Consider the following 18018-nt stretch of genomic DNA (forward strand, 5'->3'; position numbering starts at 1 on the left):
TATGTATATAAAATGGTGTTGGTACTAGAACTTGAACTTATTCCAGCTTGGCTTTTATACTCACAGCTGGCACCCTATTACTTAAGCCATATCTCTACCTCCAGCTTTTAGCTGGTTTATTGAAGATAAGGGTCTCCTGGACTTTACTGCCCAGGCTGGCTTCAAACCTCCATCCTTGGATCTTAGCCTTCTGAGTAGCTAGAATTACAGACATGAGCCCAAGGACCTGGCTCACTAGTTATGTTTTAAATAATACTCAAGGCATCTCAATCACTTCTCCTAACCCCTATGTATTTCTAGGTCCACTATAAACCAATATAACAATCACAAAACTAATAGTAGACCACATGGATCAAAACTCTATACCAATATTAACAGTAATTACTTATCCACACATAGGCACACTATATGTTGGCAAGGTTAGGAAGTAGGCAAATTCCATTTGTTTTCCCATTTGCAAAAGCTTCTAGGGTAAAAGGTACAGGAAGTGGCACTGACCAATGCAGTCTGAGACACAGTATTTGCTTTTTACCTTACAGAGCTTGCTTACAGAGAACAGAGGAAAAACAGCACTGGAAAGTTCATCTGTTCAAAAGTGGGAGGCATCTACATTTGCTCTGTATTCTCTTTTGTAGGACACAGATCATTTTACATACTAGTAGTTGGGAAGAGAATGGCCTAAAGAATATAACGACAGATATTTTTGTTTCAGATATTTTTGAACACTCAGTGTCTCTAAACTTCGTAAGTAACAATACACTTATAAAGACACTTCTAGCTTCACGCCGGTGGCACACGGCTAGCTACTCAAGAACCTGAGATCTAAGAATCTCCTTTCAATGCAACCCAGGTAAAAAGACTGTGAGATTTATCCCCAATTAACCAACAATTCAGAAGTGATGTGGCTCAAGTTGTACAGTACCAGCCTTGAGGGAAAAGGCCAACTAAGAGCACCAGGCCTGGAATTCAAGAACAAAAGTAAATAAAATGAAATAAAATAAAATAGACAATTTCCACATATTAGTGGTAAATTTAGATATATTTTGAAAGACAGACAAATTAATAGCCATTAAAAATGGTCATTATAGAGCCAGACACTGGTAGTTCACACCTGTAATCCTAGCTACTCAGGAGGCTGAAATCTGAGGATAGTGTTCAAAGCCAGCTTGGGTAGGAAGTTCCATAAGACTCTTATCTCCAATTAACCACCAGAAAACCAGATGTGGCACTGTGACTCAAAGTGGTAGAGCTCTAGCCTTGAGTAAAGCAGCTCAGGGACAGCACCCAGGCCTTGAGTTGAAGCCTCATGATTGAGTGGAGAAAAAAAAAGATAATTATATAAACAATAGATGGTACCAACATATTCTAGTGAGAAGAGCATTACCTTTGGAGGAGCTAGCCTGGGTTCTGTCCCTAGACTTTCCTGGCATTACAAATTACACAGACTTGCCTAAGTTACTTCATTTCATAGACTTATTTTCTCATCTATAAAAGTCAGATCAACAACTTCCTCCTTTCAATGTTTTAATAAGAATGAAATAATTTTGGTACATGGAATGTCTCTGAAAGTTTTCATTTATTGAAGATATTTTATAAAATAAAACTAATATTATTTTCCATAGAGGGATACAAAAACAATTATAGGTTAACTGAAGAATCAAAGTACGGAAACAATATTTGTAACTACCTAAGCTATGCAGGTTAAGTTGAAAATGGGGAGATTTAAGGGTAGGATAACAGATTTATGAGTAATTTTCCCACCAACGTATTAGTCAGTGGTGTGACATGTTTTTTATTTTCAATTGTAAAAGTAGTCTTGTTAGCCTACGCAAATGCTTCCCACTCTGATCTGAAGTCCAAAGTAAAAACGCTCAGCTAGTCTTGAGTTTTTACAACCTGAGGAGAAGAAAGCTAATAAAAGACAAAAAGCAATCATTTATTGGCCTGAATGCCAATGTAATTCAGAAAATTGTATTTTCTCAGAACTGAAATGCTTACTTGCCAAATTTTGGATACTGTGAGCATATTGTTCTTAAGTGGATAAATTGACTGATATCTGCATATATAAGTGAACTTGTTTAAATGCACACATTAATTTTTAGTATTTTAAATCTTCATGTATAATACCTTCTTGATGAAATAAAATTACAGAAGGAGAAAAAGTCCCCACTCTCTCCATTCCTAACATTTTTATCCCAACAGGTAATCTCTTACCCTACTGAAATTTTGGAACAGAGTTCCCCAGGCAATTTTCTCTGTCTATAAACGTAAGTACAGTTTTTATGTTTTCAATAATAAAATTTAATGTTTGCTTTAACAAAAGCGCCAGTTATATTTTTTTGGAGAGCAGTAGTGGATTTCCTTCCCCCTGCAGTTTACATTATAAATGATATGAAATAGAGCAAGTAAATCCTAAAATATTATTTTCATATCTTTGTTATAAAACATTGTTATCTTTTTATTTATATTTGAAAAGCTAATGACTTTTTAACTTAAACTAAATCACATATTATAATTATATTAATGAGATGGATCCCTGGGACATGTTTGTAAGTGGAAAATGTTGTTGTACATATACTATTTTAGTTATATATTTAGTTATATTCATGCATATATTACAATAGTATATTATCGTATTTATTTTATTTCTATTCTATTACATGTATCATTATGTTTTGCACTTATATACTGGTACTGAGGTTTGAATTCAGGGCTTATATTTTAAATTAAAATATAAGTATAAAATATAAAATTAAAATATAAGTATAAAATATTAGGGCTGGGAAGGCAGCTCAGTGGTAGAGAGCTTGCCTTGCATGCATGAAGCCCTGAGTTCGATTCCTCAGTACCACATAAACAGATAAGGCTGGAAGTGGCCTATGGGTCACTAGCCTTGAGCTGAAGAGCTGAGGAACAGTACCCAGTCCCAGAGTTCAAGCCCCACAACCGACAAAAATAAATAAATAAATAATATATATATATATATATATATATAATTTCCATGAAATACTTTTTAAATGTGACTCTAACACAGATATTTAGTGAAGCTGTAAAGAACAAGTTAATTGCTATGCTTTTTGTAAGTGTGTATGTGGATAAATATGAAAAAGCCGAGTTATAATTCAGAGAACTGTGGTGGTAGAGGACATGGTAGGAGACAGTATGCATGTTTGGAGAAAGCAGACCAATACAACAGAAAATAAGATTTACATAACCAGAATTCAGATGGTAAAGCAAAAATAAGGGCTGTCATAAAGTATTCTGATCAGAATAAAAAAAGAATATGATAAAGGAATATATGATAAATCAAGAGGCCTCTTTCTTCAGAAGTTAACTGTGAAGGAGGATGAAGCAGGCTTCAGTGTTTGAAAAGAATGAGGGCGTGAAAAGGGTGACTGAGAAATTAGCATATGAAATCTGGTTGGATGACAGAATCCAACTGGGCTCTAGGAAAACTGGGCTCTGTGTGTGTAGAGATAGGGGGCCAGATACTTGTTTCTTTATTGTTGCTGTTTGTTTTGTTTTTGTTTGTGTCCAGTAATTGAGTAAATGTATTCATGTTCAAGTGTATGTACACATAAGCATATATTTTGTGATATACCTAATCTACCATCAATATTGATATTACCAAATATAAATAAATATAACATGTATGTGCTTTTAGAGTGGTAAAAATAATTTTAAGATGGTAGAACTATAATTACAGCTTATTATAACCTCAAGCTAAATTATTTGCAAGCCACAGTGACACACCCAAGCAATTATATTACTAAATTAGATGTGAGATTAATAACTGGAGAGGTTTCTGAAGTGTGCAGTTACATCTAGGAATCATTAGCCTATGGACAGATATTTACATCTTATGTATACATTCTAACTCAACACTAAGCAGAGTCAAGTTCAATGGAACACATTAGCAAATAAATACTTTGCATGCATTTGAACTGTGGCTTGATTTATTCATGCAATTTAAATGAATAAAACAGAGTAGTTGTGGATAAATTAAACTATGACAACCATTGAGGAACAAAGGTTGTCAATGTCCCGGCACTGGTGGCTTAAACCTGTAAATCCTAACTACTCAGGAGGCTTAGATATGAGGATCTCGGTTCAAAGCCAGCCTGGGCAGGAAAGCATGTGTGACTCTTATCTCCAAGAAACCACCAGAAAGCTGGAAGTGGCAGTGTGGCTCCAGTAGAGCACTAGCCTTGAGCTGCAGAGCTCTGAGACAGCACCCAGGCCCAGAGTTCAAGCCCCATAACCGACCAAAAAAAAAAAAGAAAAGATTGTCAATGTTACTAGTCTCCGAAAATGAACTAATTGGTTTAGTGGGTTTCCAATTTGAAAATGTCTTTTGGTAATTTAGGCAAGAAAGGAAGAAAGTTGGCCAAATACTGTTTAAGTATCAGAACTTCTTTCCACGTAGATAGGATGTAAATTGTAAGCGTGTGAAATTCTTTTGCTTTATGACTTCTGATTGTCTATGACAGAGATTTACATTAGTTATAGTAATTCTTAAAGATTACATATATTTCCTAGTATTTACCATTTGGCCCAAAATTTTCTACTGTATTTGCAGATACAAACTTTTCTTGCACTAAACTAAGAGTTACCATTTATGTACATATTTTTATTAGAAATACTAAATACCATGAGAAAAAAAGACCTTCATCTAGAGTTTATTAAAATTCACACACACACACAAAAACTATTCAGAGGAAAATACTTGCTTCTAGTCCGCTATAAAGCACTAATCTAACAGGTAACATTTGCTCACCTAATAAACATACATTGGATTTCTTATGCAAAACTTTGAATATTTAAATGTGCCTTTGCCTGCTCACATAATAAAAAACTGATTTTCTTGTCTGCTTCACTCCAATCCCAATACCTCCATCAGTTATTGTCATTATTTCTCTATTTGAACCTAATTTTCCAATATTAGTGGTGAACCTAGTTGTTTATATACAATCAAGATAAACAATGAAAAATGTTATCCTATTAAACAGTGATAAACTATTCCATAAATAGCTATTATAGTGACAAGAATTAACTTCACAGATGCAAGAATTAACTTTATTGGGATGTTCTAGGTAAGGGACACATTCCTATGTGCATTGGGGAAATGACAGAAAATAATTAGAAAAAATTGAAATCAGCATACATTTGATTAGAGTAAAATACTAGAATTATCAAAAAATATAACCATTGGAAAGGAAACAGTAACAAAATAAAGCATAAGAAATGTCTGATAAGAAACTTGAATTAGATTAAGCCACATCGTTTTATATTCAAATTGCTTTCATGTACATTTTTAAAAATATCTAACATTACTCATTCCTAACACATCTGTGCTAACGCATATGTACTATTCAAAGACAAGGACACACAGCCTGTGAACTTCCCAGCCTGTTTGCAGCAAGTTAAAAAACAAAAACAAAAACAAAACAAAACCAAAACAGATGAGAAACGACGAGAAAGCAAACAATCAAATCAACCCATCATAGAAGCCTGACGAGTTGTCATTTTTCAAAAACCTTAACTGGTCAGTTTCTTTCCTCTTTTAAAACTAATGTCAGATAAATTGCTGTCATTCACAACAAGTTTGTTTTTTGTTTTTTAAATGTAAACACCTCTTGGGGTAGAATTGACAAGATAGTGAACAAAACAGAGAGGGGAAACCAACCAGAGTTCCTAATATTGCATTCTTTCTCTCTTACAAAGCCTTTGGACACTACATTAGTAAATTACTTAATACTCAAACGCTATGCCAATTATAAAAGGGAAACGGGGGAGAAGTGTGAGGAGAAAGCACACAGCACGTTACCAGACTGCTTCTGTCGTCCTTAGTGAACTTGTAGACCGGGATCTTGGCTTCATAATAATGCTCATTTTTGAAAAAAAAAAAGAAAGAAAAAAAGGATCTAAGTATTGTGATCAATACATGGCAGTTGTCTTCCTTAAAAGATTTTAAATATATTCCATTTCCGAGGGAAGTTGCTTGAAGAAATCCACGTTGCCCAGCGGCTGCCTCAGCCCAGCTCAGGGAAAGGTTGGGCACCCCAGGCTCGCTTGCTTTCCTCTGGCCGAATGAATTCACTCCAGCACTAGGCTGCTGAGAAGTGACAGTTTCTTTTCAGTCCTGCCTTGTCGAGGGAGGAACAGAATTTTCAATGTATTCTTCATCTGGGTCACCAAAAACACCCCAAATAGATAAATCAAGCAGCACAATGAAAAAGTCACTTGATCTCCTCGGGTTTTTTGTTTGTTTTTTGCAATTCCACAATGACAGGCTGGAAGGTTTTTCGACTCTGAAAGTCCTCAGGTAAGAGAGCAGTCAAGCAAATGACTGGGAATATTGTAACACGCTGTCAAGGAAGTTTCATTTCGGGGCGACTGCAGGAAAGCACTCTTCGTGGAGCAGAGAAGTCACAGGCAGAGCAAAACTGTCTCCGCCTCGCTTTGCTGGGCTGATTTACCTGCCAATGTAATTTCCGTAGTGTCCCCTGACAATTGGACTCCAAAGCCTTTGTGAATGAGAAGTATCATTCAATCTCACCAGGCAGAAACTATTCCTGTAGGGCTGAATGACGTCTGTGAGAAGGCAGTTCAAAACATCACAGGGAAGTGAGAAAGGGGAAAGGAAAAAAAAAAAGCACCCAGCCTGGCTTTGTCAATTGCTGAAACTTGTAAAACAAAGCGGGTAGAGGAGCTTTGAGAGACCGGAATTGTGATCCAGCCAAGCAGACAGGAGATCTCTTGCAACTTTTAAAGCAATTTCATCCTCTTTGGAAAATGATATGCCTGTGTTATTCAGGGTAAGATTCCATGAGCACCTTTGGAAAGGAACATATCCCTCACCATTGGGAGGAAAAAAAAAGAAAGGTGTAAAGATGAGAAGATATGAGCACCAGAATCTTGCAGCTGTGTATTGTCATAAGATTTAATGAACTGTCATAAAATGGTTGTGGAGATTAAAAACAAACAAACAAATAAAAAACTGTCCATGAAAACTTGGGCAAGGTGTAAGGCAACATGGGTTCATGAGGTGATGCTGGAATGTTTAAACTGAAAATTCCACCTATTCTTGCCAGACCAGTGAGAACATGTAGACACTGAGCTGGTCCCTCATGGGACATTTACTAAATCTTATTTTTAAAATAACGTTATGCAAGTTTCAGTGATTTGCATACACAAAGCCTCTGCGTTTGCTCATTCTTCACAGCTCTTCAGTAAGGAATGAGGCTTTATTTTTACTTCATGCCAACTTTGCCTCTTGCTTTCAAGACCAATTCCTGCCTCTCAGCTGACAACCGACATTGTAAGGGTTCTATTGTTGTAGATGCTCCTAACAAAAGCAGCACTGGGTCGCCTGGTCCATCCCTTCAAAGGACAGAATTTCTCCTGTATATGTTAACGTCTATTATTTTGAGGGGAATCATCAAGTGAAAATAACTTAAGCATTCTGGTGCCTCAAATGACTCCACTTAGTGCGTTGGTTCCCTAGTGTGACGTGAACTTGGTGTTTATTTAGCATTTGCAGACAGGATGTTGGAGAGCAGTTGAGACCCACCCAAACAACTTGGAAAATTAACGTAGTAAGGCATCCACTAGAGCCGCTGACTGGTCTTACAACAAAACCTTCAAATCCTTGCCTGGTCACACTTCAAGGTGCATTTGTGATTTTGGTCTTCATTTATGATTCTCAGGCCTGTCAAGTTAAATGCAAGTAAAACTCATTGTCTCTTCCAGCTTTGCCATTTTCCTATAATTGGCCCAGGGGATTTCACAATTTCTCAGTTCTGACCTATGTTTAGTATATTATTGTTGTTTCAAGGCAGGTGTTACTAATCATCTAATGTAAGAAATTCCAAAGTTTTGTGAGACTACTGCTCATTTGGGAGTTTAGGACAGGAGGTTTATCTTTTTTTACATTTTTTTTTATTCTTGGAAATTTAAAGTGGTAAAAAGAAGGAGAAAAGCAAACCAAGAAAAGAGGGCAGCTTCCTTTTATTTTTAACACTGTTCTCAGCCACAGATGATCCACCACGTGTCTTCTAAAGGTTGCCATTTCAGACAGAAAATGACAATGATCTCAGGGTGATATGTCAGGACATTGTATGTTAACCTCTCCAGAAATAATCAGCTGGATGTGTGCTGGCTCCAGGAGACTCTGCCTCAGTGAGATTACTTAGTTTATGGCCCCTCCCTTCTTTGTCTTACTCACACTTGAGTTCTCCAGGCCCTTCCTCACTGATTGGCTAAAAGTTCCCCCATAGAGTAAGAATCTTCCCCTGAGAGCCTAAGCACACTTATTGGGCAGCTCCTAAATATTGATTAAGAGTCCCATAATGACTAATATTACATGCTCATCCCCAAAGGAAAAAACAACAACAACTACAAACAGGGACTCTGAAAACATATGTGGCCAACCAGGACTCCGGTGGCCTTCTGGACCAGCATTCGCAAGGTGGCCACCCATCAGGAGAAGGTACACTGTTATACCAGGCTGCTGAAATTGAAGTGTTTTGTTTTTTGTTTTGTGGGTCATGGGGCATGAACTCTGGGCCGCAGCTATTCAGCTCAAGGCTAGCTCTATAGCTTGTGAGCCATAGCACTACTTCCGGCTTTTTCTGCTTATGTGGTGCTGAGGAATCAAACCCACCTCATGCATGCAAGGCAAGCACTCTACTACCAGAAATTTAAGTTTTTAATTTTGTTTCTACCATTAGTATTTAAGATAGTACTTTAAATAAGAAAACAAAGAAATTAAACCAAACCAAATGAAGAAAAATAAAATAAAATCACTAGCCAGATGCCCTTGTAGCTCACACTTACAATCCCAGCTACTCAGGAGGCTGAAATATGAGGAACTCACTTTTAAACCTGAACAGACAACAGTGACAAAGTGAAGTTATGTCTCAAGTGGTAGAACACTAGCCTTGAGCTAGTAAATTAAATCTAAGTGAGAACACAAGGGCCTGAGTTCACAAAACAAAACAAAACAATAACATTAATATTACTTATTCAATTTTACAATGTCGCCTCCATTTTTAAGGCAATTTCTTTCATGAACATTTCTGAGATGCTGTTCAGTAATCTGAGTGTTTGGGAGTACTTTCTCTAAACCAGAGGAGCTATGACAATGCCCTCCCATTCCTGTTGGAGCACATGATGGTAAGCAGAGAGGAGGAGGTCTGCACACTAGGAGATTGGAATCTATGAAGCACATGTCCTTGTCAAGTCCTGTAGGGCTTTGGAGGATCTGAGTTCTATCAGAAGTTCCTGCTATTTCTCAGCAATTCTTTTGTATAATTGGATGATGCTTTATCGACAACTTTCTGTTCACTTATTGCCATCACATTTCAATGAACTGTGCCACATATAGAGAAATTAACAGATACCCCCCTGCATCTATTTTTTAAGCCACTAAGTAATAATGATGTTTTTGAACATCAGCCACTTGCACAACACCTATTTTTTCCATAGTAGCCATATGTCTACTATCATCTCTCTATCTGATAATTTTATTCATTGACTTGCTTTTTTATTTTTATTTTTGCCAGTTCTGGAGCTTGAACTCAGAGGTTGGACACTGTCTGTGAGCACTCTATCACTTGAGCCACAGTTCCACTTCAGCTTTTCTGAGATAAGATTCTCACCGACTTTTCTGCCTGGGCTGGTTCAAACCAAGATTATCAGATCTCAGACTCCTGAGCAACTAAGATTACAGGCTTGAACCACCAGCATCTGGCCATTGACTTTTTTTTCCCCTAAAACTTAAAACTAAAATTAAAAGCTACACTATATATAAGTCTGCTATAAATAAGTTTGATAATGTAGTTATATTTTTTTTCCAAACTACAAATAACTATTCATATAAATAAGAGTATTAGTAGTCCAAATACCACCTAAAATTTCTCCCATAGAATTACTGGTACCATCAACATCTTCAGGGGGACCATATCAACTAGAGGTAGAGTAGATGCCCCCCTAAAGGTGAGTTATCTATTTCTTATTATTTAGTGATAGTCATAATTTAGACCCAATGACATCTAATAAGAACCATGAATTAAACAAGAGGTATTATCTGAAATTGATTGGATGAAGTGTTAAGGAATGAATCACTCACTACACAATCCAAATTTTTCCCATACTTGGGAATACTCTGCCTAGTGTCTCATCTTCTGTCCTATAAGCAAACTTCCATTACCAGATTACAGCAGGCACTCTGCTTTCCAACCTGTCATGAACAGATTGATTTCTTAGAGCCACATGATAAAATAACTAAATATTCAGGCCTTTCAAATTAAATTAGAAACTGCTGATATGCCAAAGTTTTTTCTTTTTTTGAAAAATGACTAGAGATCTTCCCTTTCTACAGTTTTCTGGCATTCTAAATTGTACTCAAACATTAATGAGCACTCTTGAAGCCTTTCCTTGATATTGAGAAGCATTGTGATATTTTTCTTTATGAGGAGAGAAATTTTGAGTAGGTTGAGTAGATTATCTATCTATCTATCTATCTATCTATCTATCTATCTATCTATCTATCTATCTATCTATCTACTTGGAGTCAAGGGCTTTCCCCTTGGCAACATTCCTTAAATAACCAAAGTCCCAAGAAAATCATGTTGCTACATATAATATAAACTTGGTAAATGATGAATAAGTAACACTGATTACTATAGTAATTTCACATTTTAGGAAATAGTAAAGTCTTTTAAGGGCACTATGGTTCAAAGTGGTAGAGAGTGCTAGCCTTGAGCAAAAAAGCTGAAGGACAGAACCCAGACCCTGCATTCAGGTCCCAGCATGATGGGTAAAAAACAATAAGAACACAACAACAACCCTATGCTAAAGGAGTAAATGGCAAAATTACAGATCTGTTAACTCTTACATGAAATAAAGTCTTTATTTATTTATTTATTTATTTTGTCAGTTGTGGGGCCTGAACTCTGGGCCTGGGCACTGTCTCTCAGCTCAAGTCTAGCGCTCTACCACTGGAGCTACAGCGCCACTTCTAACTTTTCCTGCTTATGTGGTGCTGAGGAAACAAACCCAGGGTCTCATTCATGCAAGGCAAGCACTCTACCACTGAGCCACCTTCCCAGCCCATTAAATACATTTCTGTAAATATAGCCTCACTTAAATTAAGTAAATTTGTGTGTGTGTGTGTGTGTGTGTGTGTGTGTGTGTGTGTGTGTGTGTGTGTGTGTGTGTGTGTGTGTGTGTGTGTGTCTACATGTACTAGTCCTAAGGCTTGAACTCAGGGTCTGAGTTCTGTCTCTGAGCTTCTTTTGCTTAATACTAGTGCTCTACCACTTGAGCTACAGTGTCACTTCCACCTTTTTCTAAATAGTTTATTGAAGGTAAGAATCTCACAGACTTTCTGGTTTAGGATAGCTTTGAGCCACAATCCTCAGATTTCAGCCTCCTGAGTAGCTAGGATTACAGGTGTGAGTCAACAGGGCATGAAACAAACACATTAAATGCTTTAATCAATTAATAACAAGAGTAGCATCCTTAGACTCTTGCACTGATTCCTGACCCAGGCTCTCACCTGTGAGGATGAGGCCCCAGAGAGCTGTGGGAATATTGTATGCAAGGGTGGAGCTTATACTCTGGGTGTTTTCCAGCTTTTCCAGCAGTACCTAACAGGCATTTTTGTGGTTGCCTCAAATGTCACTCTGGGTAGAATTTTCCTTTGGGTAGCTATTTGTCTGGGTTTTTTTTATCTACAGAAAGATATATATCTGCCAACCAAGATCAACTGTGGACAGAAGATAGAAACTAGAAATATTAGAGGTGAACTTGCAAACATTCATTTAATCATCTTGTTCGCAAGGCCAGCCCTTTACCCATTTCTCTGCCTCATACCCTTGACTGTCTTTACAGAGAGAGAAGCAAAATGGACTGAAGACACTGCAAAAGAGTAAAGGACTTACATAAGTGTCCATCGTACACATATCCACAGAGCCCTTAGTTTAGAACTCACCCATCTTCCTAGCATCTAAGCTTGTTTCTTTATGGTCTTTTATGTAGTTAAATCACTGACCATTTCCCATTGACATGGCTATGGTGAGTTTGAATTAGATATCTCTTAGTTTCCTCAAAGATGGAATGTTACTTTCTTTTTGTTGGAAGTGGGTTGATTTATTTTTGAGAGTACTAAAGTAGGAAGGTCCTTAACATAGTAAAGCTAGAAATTTATGTTTCACTTTAAAATAAGTGTAATTTACAATGTCTAAGCATCAGTACTTTATGATTCACATTATGAAATGACCAAACTCTAAGTATAGCTCAATAATAAATTATTGTTTTAACGTATATATATATCACAACATATATAGGTTTATGTATGTATATACATTTTAGTCCTAAGTATACTGTTCAGTGGAATGACACTGTTGTAGAATCATCACTACCATCCATCTCTATGACTTTTGTTATTATGATTATTATCTTTAATTAGTTACACAAAAGGATTTCAGTTCAACATGTTAGCTTATGAGTACAATGAATCTTCATCAATGTCACCCCTCCATTCTTCTCCCTCTAGTACAGGACTTTTATATTCCCCCACACTGGAATCTTGTACCCATTAGAGAGTAACTTCTATTTCCCTTCTTCCAGCCCTGACAGCCATAACTCCTACTTTCTGATTCTGTGAGTTTGACTATGTGTATATGAGTCACAAGTGAAATCATGAAGATTAAGTCTTAATGATAGGTTTACACTCTCAGAGCCACCAAGTGCCTTATTCTTAAAGAGAAAACTAATTCATCAGAAACACAAAATTTGAAACCAAATCCCACCTTGAGAAATTACTTGCCTGATTCATCATTCATTTCTGTACATTATTTATTTTATTCATTTGTTTGACTCTGAAGAACAAAAATACCAACTGCTGGCATTTATGTAAATTAACTTTTTAAAATCTTTGCCTATCTTTTGTTGTTGTCGATCTGTTTACATACACACAAATGTGACCATCATATAATCAGATTGATATATTACAGTATAGGTACCCATTTCAAATTCACAATGGCTCTTAATATTTATCAAATAGCTTCTAACTCCAGACTCCTATCTCAAAGGATAAAGCAAAGTGGACTTATGTTAATGAGAATAACTTTTTAAATATTTTTAAAGTTTCAACTGAACAACTCATACTGACAATGATGCTTTTATGTCTAACCCTAGGATAAATTGTGGCTTTTATTAAAGTGGAGTTTGAAAACTAACCTGCACAAAAAAGTATTTCAATAATTATTTGATGCCTGATCTAATAAGTCATCGAAAAAAAGTTATTTACTAGAAACTAAACGTCCATTAAGACTATGTAAGTTACATTCAATAATATTTCCACAACCATGTTAAAAGTAATGTAGAAATAATATAGGCAACTTCTTCTTGACCACATATTAAAAGTATGTTTTCTTTGCCTGACACTGGTGGTTATCCCTATAATCCTAGCTACTCAGGAGGCTGAGATCTGAGGTCCGTGTTGGAAACCAGCCCAAGCAGGAAAGTCTGTGAGGCTCTTCTCTCCAATTAACCACCAAAAAGCCAGAAGTGGCTGTATGATACAGTGGTAGAGCACCAGCCTTGAGTGAAAAAGCTAAGGAAGAGTCACCAGACCCTGAGCTTAAGCCCCAGTGCTGGCACAAAACAACAACCACCAAAAAATTATCTACTCTATGAGACAATGTATAACAATTGAAAAGGATATGTAAGATCAGATTAAGAAGTAACTTTTTTTGCCAACCCAAACTCACAATCTACTTGCTCTTCTGTAAATCTCAGATGTCTCAGCTGTAGAGTAGTATTGTCAAGTTTTATGAGGATTAAAAAGACATATAACCTTTGGGAAGTGGTGCTGAGGCTCAAAGTGGTAGAATACTAGCTTTGAGCAAAAGAGCTCATGGACAGTACCCAAGTCCTGAATTCAAGCCCTAAGGTAGCCAAAGAGTGTTTATCTATCTATCTATCTATCTATCTATCTATCTATCTATCTATCTATCTATCTATCTATCTATCTATCTACCTACCTACCTACCTATCTATCTATTTATCTATCTATCTATCTATACCTATATAGATACAGATAGATAAATCTATCTAGATATAGATATCTATAAAGATATGTAGATATCCATAAAAAGGTATTGATAGATAGATAGATAAGATAAATAGACAAGTCTTGTTTGTGTAAAAAACTTACCAAATAATACCTACTTTCAAAAGAAAGTTTTAAAAGAAAAAATTATGAGCTACAGAGATATGAACATTTAAAACTAAAAATACATATTATAAAGTTGGGCACTGATGGGTCACACCTGTAATCCTAGCTATACTCAGGAGACTGTGATCTGGGAATCCATGTTCAAAGCCAGCCCAGGCAGGAAAGTCTAAGTGACTCATCTCCAATTAGGCACCAAAAAGCCAGAAGTGGAGCTATGGCTCAAGTGGCAAAGCAGCAGCCTTGAGCAAAAAGCTTAGGGACAGCACCCAACCAAGTACTCAGGCTCTGAGTTCAAGTCCCAGGACACTCTCTCTCTCTCTCTCTCTCTCTCTCTCTCTCTCACACACACACACACACACACACACACACACATGAGTGTGATCTGATACCCACTATTGATACATACTATGTTAGTAGTCGATTTAAAGAACTTTGTTTTTGTCTTAGTTTACATCCTAACTCCAATTCCTTTTATAGAATAAAATATATGTTTCTCCTTTCTCTCCTTATCCCTTCTTTTTCTGTGGTAGCAATGGGGCTTGAATCCTGAATTTTGTTGCTTTTTTCCTCAAGGCTAAGCTATACCTTCACTTCAGCATTTCTGCTGGTTAGCTGGAGAAAAGAGTATCTCAGATTTGTCTGTCCTGGCTGGCTCCCAACCATGATTCTCAGATCACAGCTTTCTGATAGCTAGGATTATAGGCATGAGCTATTGGGGCCTGACACCCTATCTCCTTTCTTATATATCTAGTTTCTTCTCCACATTGTCTTTGAGTTATCTTTAAAATACACCATGCCAAAAAAAAAACTTTCTTTTCTTTTTTTTAAGCAATGCAGCCTTCTTACTATGCTACCACTGGACAGTAATGTCATTCAGCCTTGCCTCTGGTAACTCATGGCTGCTTGCCTATCTGGGAAGCCATACCATCTTACTATGTGCCTTGCCCCAAATCTGACTCGCCCTGCCAAGTAGCATCTTTTAACTTCTTTTCCTTTCTCTGCTGAGTGTGCGTCTTACTCAGCCACAAAGATCTAACCAAACAGCAGCAAGACCAACCACTTTCAGCACAAACTGAGAAGTTCAGTCTCTTTGCTTGCTCCAATCTCCAAACAACTTAATTTGGGCTATTTCAGTTATTACTGTTTTGAGTTCGTATAGTTTGCAGTAGATAACAATGCACAGTTGAGGCTGTGGGGACATTAGAATCTCAGCTACTGATTTTGACTGTGACCTCAGAAAACATGTATCCCTTTAAGGTTCACAACCCTCATGTATAAAATGAGGACACTGTTCGTAGCACTTTTCATCCTCTCTGTGTTCCTCTGGGATTAAATAAAAAAGCATGTTGCCCAGTCAGTAATCCCTTTACAATCCTGGTTTATGTTTCTCTGGCAGAATTATCCTTCTTCACTCTTCTCCCTCTTGTTCCCCCAGAATTAGAGAATTCTAGAGTTTCATTGTTTTTGTTTTTCTGGGACCTCAAATTGGTGCTAACACATCTCATAGTACTTATCAACATCATTGTCACCATGTCTGCTTCATTGGCTAACTGAAGCCACATTATAGATCCTTCCATTCCTGAGATCCGATCCTGAATATAGATACGTAGACCTCTGTAATGCCATGAGTTCCTTGAAAACAGGGAACAAGGCATATTCATCTTTGTGTTCAGGTACCTAGTACAATATCTGGCTCACAGCGTGTTTGCTTAACAGCAGAACAAATCCTTGGTCAACAGAGGCAGATAAACCTTTTGCAGATTTTCTTCCTGTGCCCTTTCGTGGCATTTGCTTCAGGGCTGGAATTAGGTTTCAGAAATTCAGTCTTGCCTTTGTCTTTTTCTCCATAAACCTCTATTCCTGGGAGTTACTTTAGATACATTCCTGAACAAAACAGAGCTTTCCACACTATTCTTGTAATAATAAATATTCTCCTAAACAAACACGAATTGATGAGGGTAAGGAAATATACTAGTGGAAGTCTCGGGCAGGCAGGGCATGGAGCTGCCCCCAACATCACTGTTACAAAAGGAAAGATGTTTTCCTAAGTTTTTAGGAGAAATGGCCTTTTTCTTGAGAAGCTATTGTGCAATATGCTATTCTACCCAGACAGAGTATTAGAATTCTAACTTAGGAACTTGTTGGAAGTTGGTTTTAAAAGGGTGATTTTTCCAGGAAGTTTCACCACAGGTGGAAAGACAGTGGAGAAGGTGCTTGAGGTATGTGGAAAAATCTGCTCAAGTCAGTCACCTATGAGTAAAATGGCTTTCTCTCCAGATGGGAAGGCTATATCCTGGCAATGAGATAAAGACCTATGTAGAGTTACTAATTTGACACAAATTAGCACATTAATGTTGATCTCATCCTTGTGGAGTCCTTGGACATGGCCAACATTTATCAGATGAGGGGTCTGAAGTTGTTCAATGGAGGAACGTGGAATATCTGGCTCTAGAGGAAGGAGAGCCAGGAAAATTCTACTTTTCCTGATCTCACCAGGCAATGGTAAAGATGCTCCATCCTTCTCTCATTTAATACTTAGAACAAACTAATGAATGAGGTCTATTCTTTTCCTCTACCAAGGAATCCAGAAAGCTGAGGTCTAGGGGAAGTTAAGTTGAACCTCATGCTTGGAGTCCTACCTGGAGAATGAAACTCAGCCACCAAAGCCAAGCATCACCGGGGGGGTGGGGGGAACTACAAGTGCCATCAAATAGACAAATCATCTTGTGAGTAGAATCTCAATAGGAGAACAGTTTTGTTTTTATATGCAATTCTGATTTTTTTAAGCTGAGGTAGCTCAGAATGTACAGGCTTATCTGTGCTAGAAATATCATATTGTAATTAAACAGATAAAAATTAAATAGATATTTAAATAAAAATTAAACAGATGAAAACTAAATTTCTGTGTGAACATGGCACTGAAAGAATTAAAAATCAATCTGTTTATTCTAAGGATTCATACTTCTAAGTGTTTTCATGCAGAGAAGGGGTGCATATATAGATGTGGTACTCAAATAGTAACTTTCAAAGAAGTATTTTTATTTTTTATGTTAGTTCTTTTCTTGAAATGATCAATTTTTTCCTGTTTTAAAATTTTTATTGTAAAGTAGATGTACAGAGGTTACAGTAACATTAGTAAGGTAATAAGTCCATTTCTTGTCAAACAGTGTCAAAATTAATTCCTATATCATGTATTTAGTAAGGTTTTTAAATTTTATTTTTATAGAACAGAGAGCTCCTATAAAAGGGATAGGAAAACTGATTTGGATACTATTTAACCTGACATTATTTATCAGTGTGTGTTCTTTTAGGGAGAAAGAGAGAGCTTGTTCATTCCAGGTATGCCACTAACTCTGAAGAAATTTCACTGTGTTCTTAAAGAGATGTCTTTGTCTAACTTTTTTTGTTTTACAGAAGAGTTGAGATTGAAATATGATAGCTAGCAGAGTGGCTTTATCCAAAGTTACACGCAAAGAAGCTGGAAGAAACATTGCCAGAACATGCTGTTTTGAGGGCATAGTGTTATTCCATATATAGCGAAAATATGGAGAAACTGATCCACTCAATTCATGGAACTGAAGCTATCTTTCATTTGACAATTCTTCAATGAGTAGGTTCCTGCTGAATCTAATTTATTCTCTGGCTCTCAGAATTCTCTGTAGGTAGTTAATTTATATTATCCTTATCACTTTATAGTAATTATAAATTGTGATTAAAGTACTTTTTAAAAAATCATAAAGAGTGGGGTGCTGGTGGCTCAGGCCTGTGAT

The 18018-nt window shown here is 36.8% G+C and overlaps 1 protein-coding gene across 10 annotated transcripts in view; it reads right to left on the reverse strand.

The window, feature by feature from the left end:
• The window catches only part of Pde4d (phosphodiesterase 4D), a 1379127-nt gene that overhangs the window by 264295 nt on the left and 1096814 nt on the right, over positions 1–18018 (reverse strand). The window contains exon 1 of one of the 10 annotated variants that reach the window (XM_070041223.1): positions 5828–6697. The exons of the other annotated variants lie outside the window; for them this stretch is intronic. Coding sequence (XP_069897324.1) covers positions 5828–5892 — 65 coding nt within the window. The 5' untranslated portion in view covers positions 5893–6697. Of the gene's footprint in view, positions 1–5827; positions 6698–18018 lie in introns of those variants that run through there. 10 annotated transcript variants of the gene reach the window in all.

Source organism: Dipodomys merriami, unplaced genomic scaffold (assembly GCF_024711535.1).
Source record: "Dipodomys merriami isolate MVZ:Mamm:240054 unplaced genomic scaffold, mDipMer1.0.p SCAF_30, whole genome shotgun sequence".
Lineage (NCBI taxonomy): Eukaryota > Metazoa > Chordata > Mammalia > Rodentia > Heteromyidae > Dipodomys > Dipodomys merriami.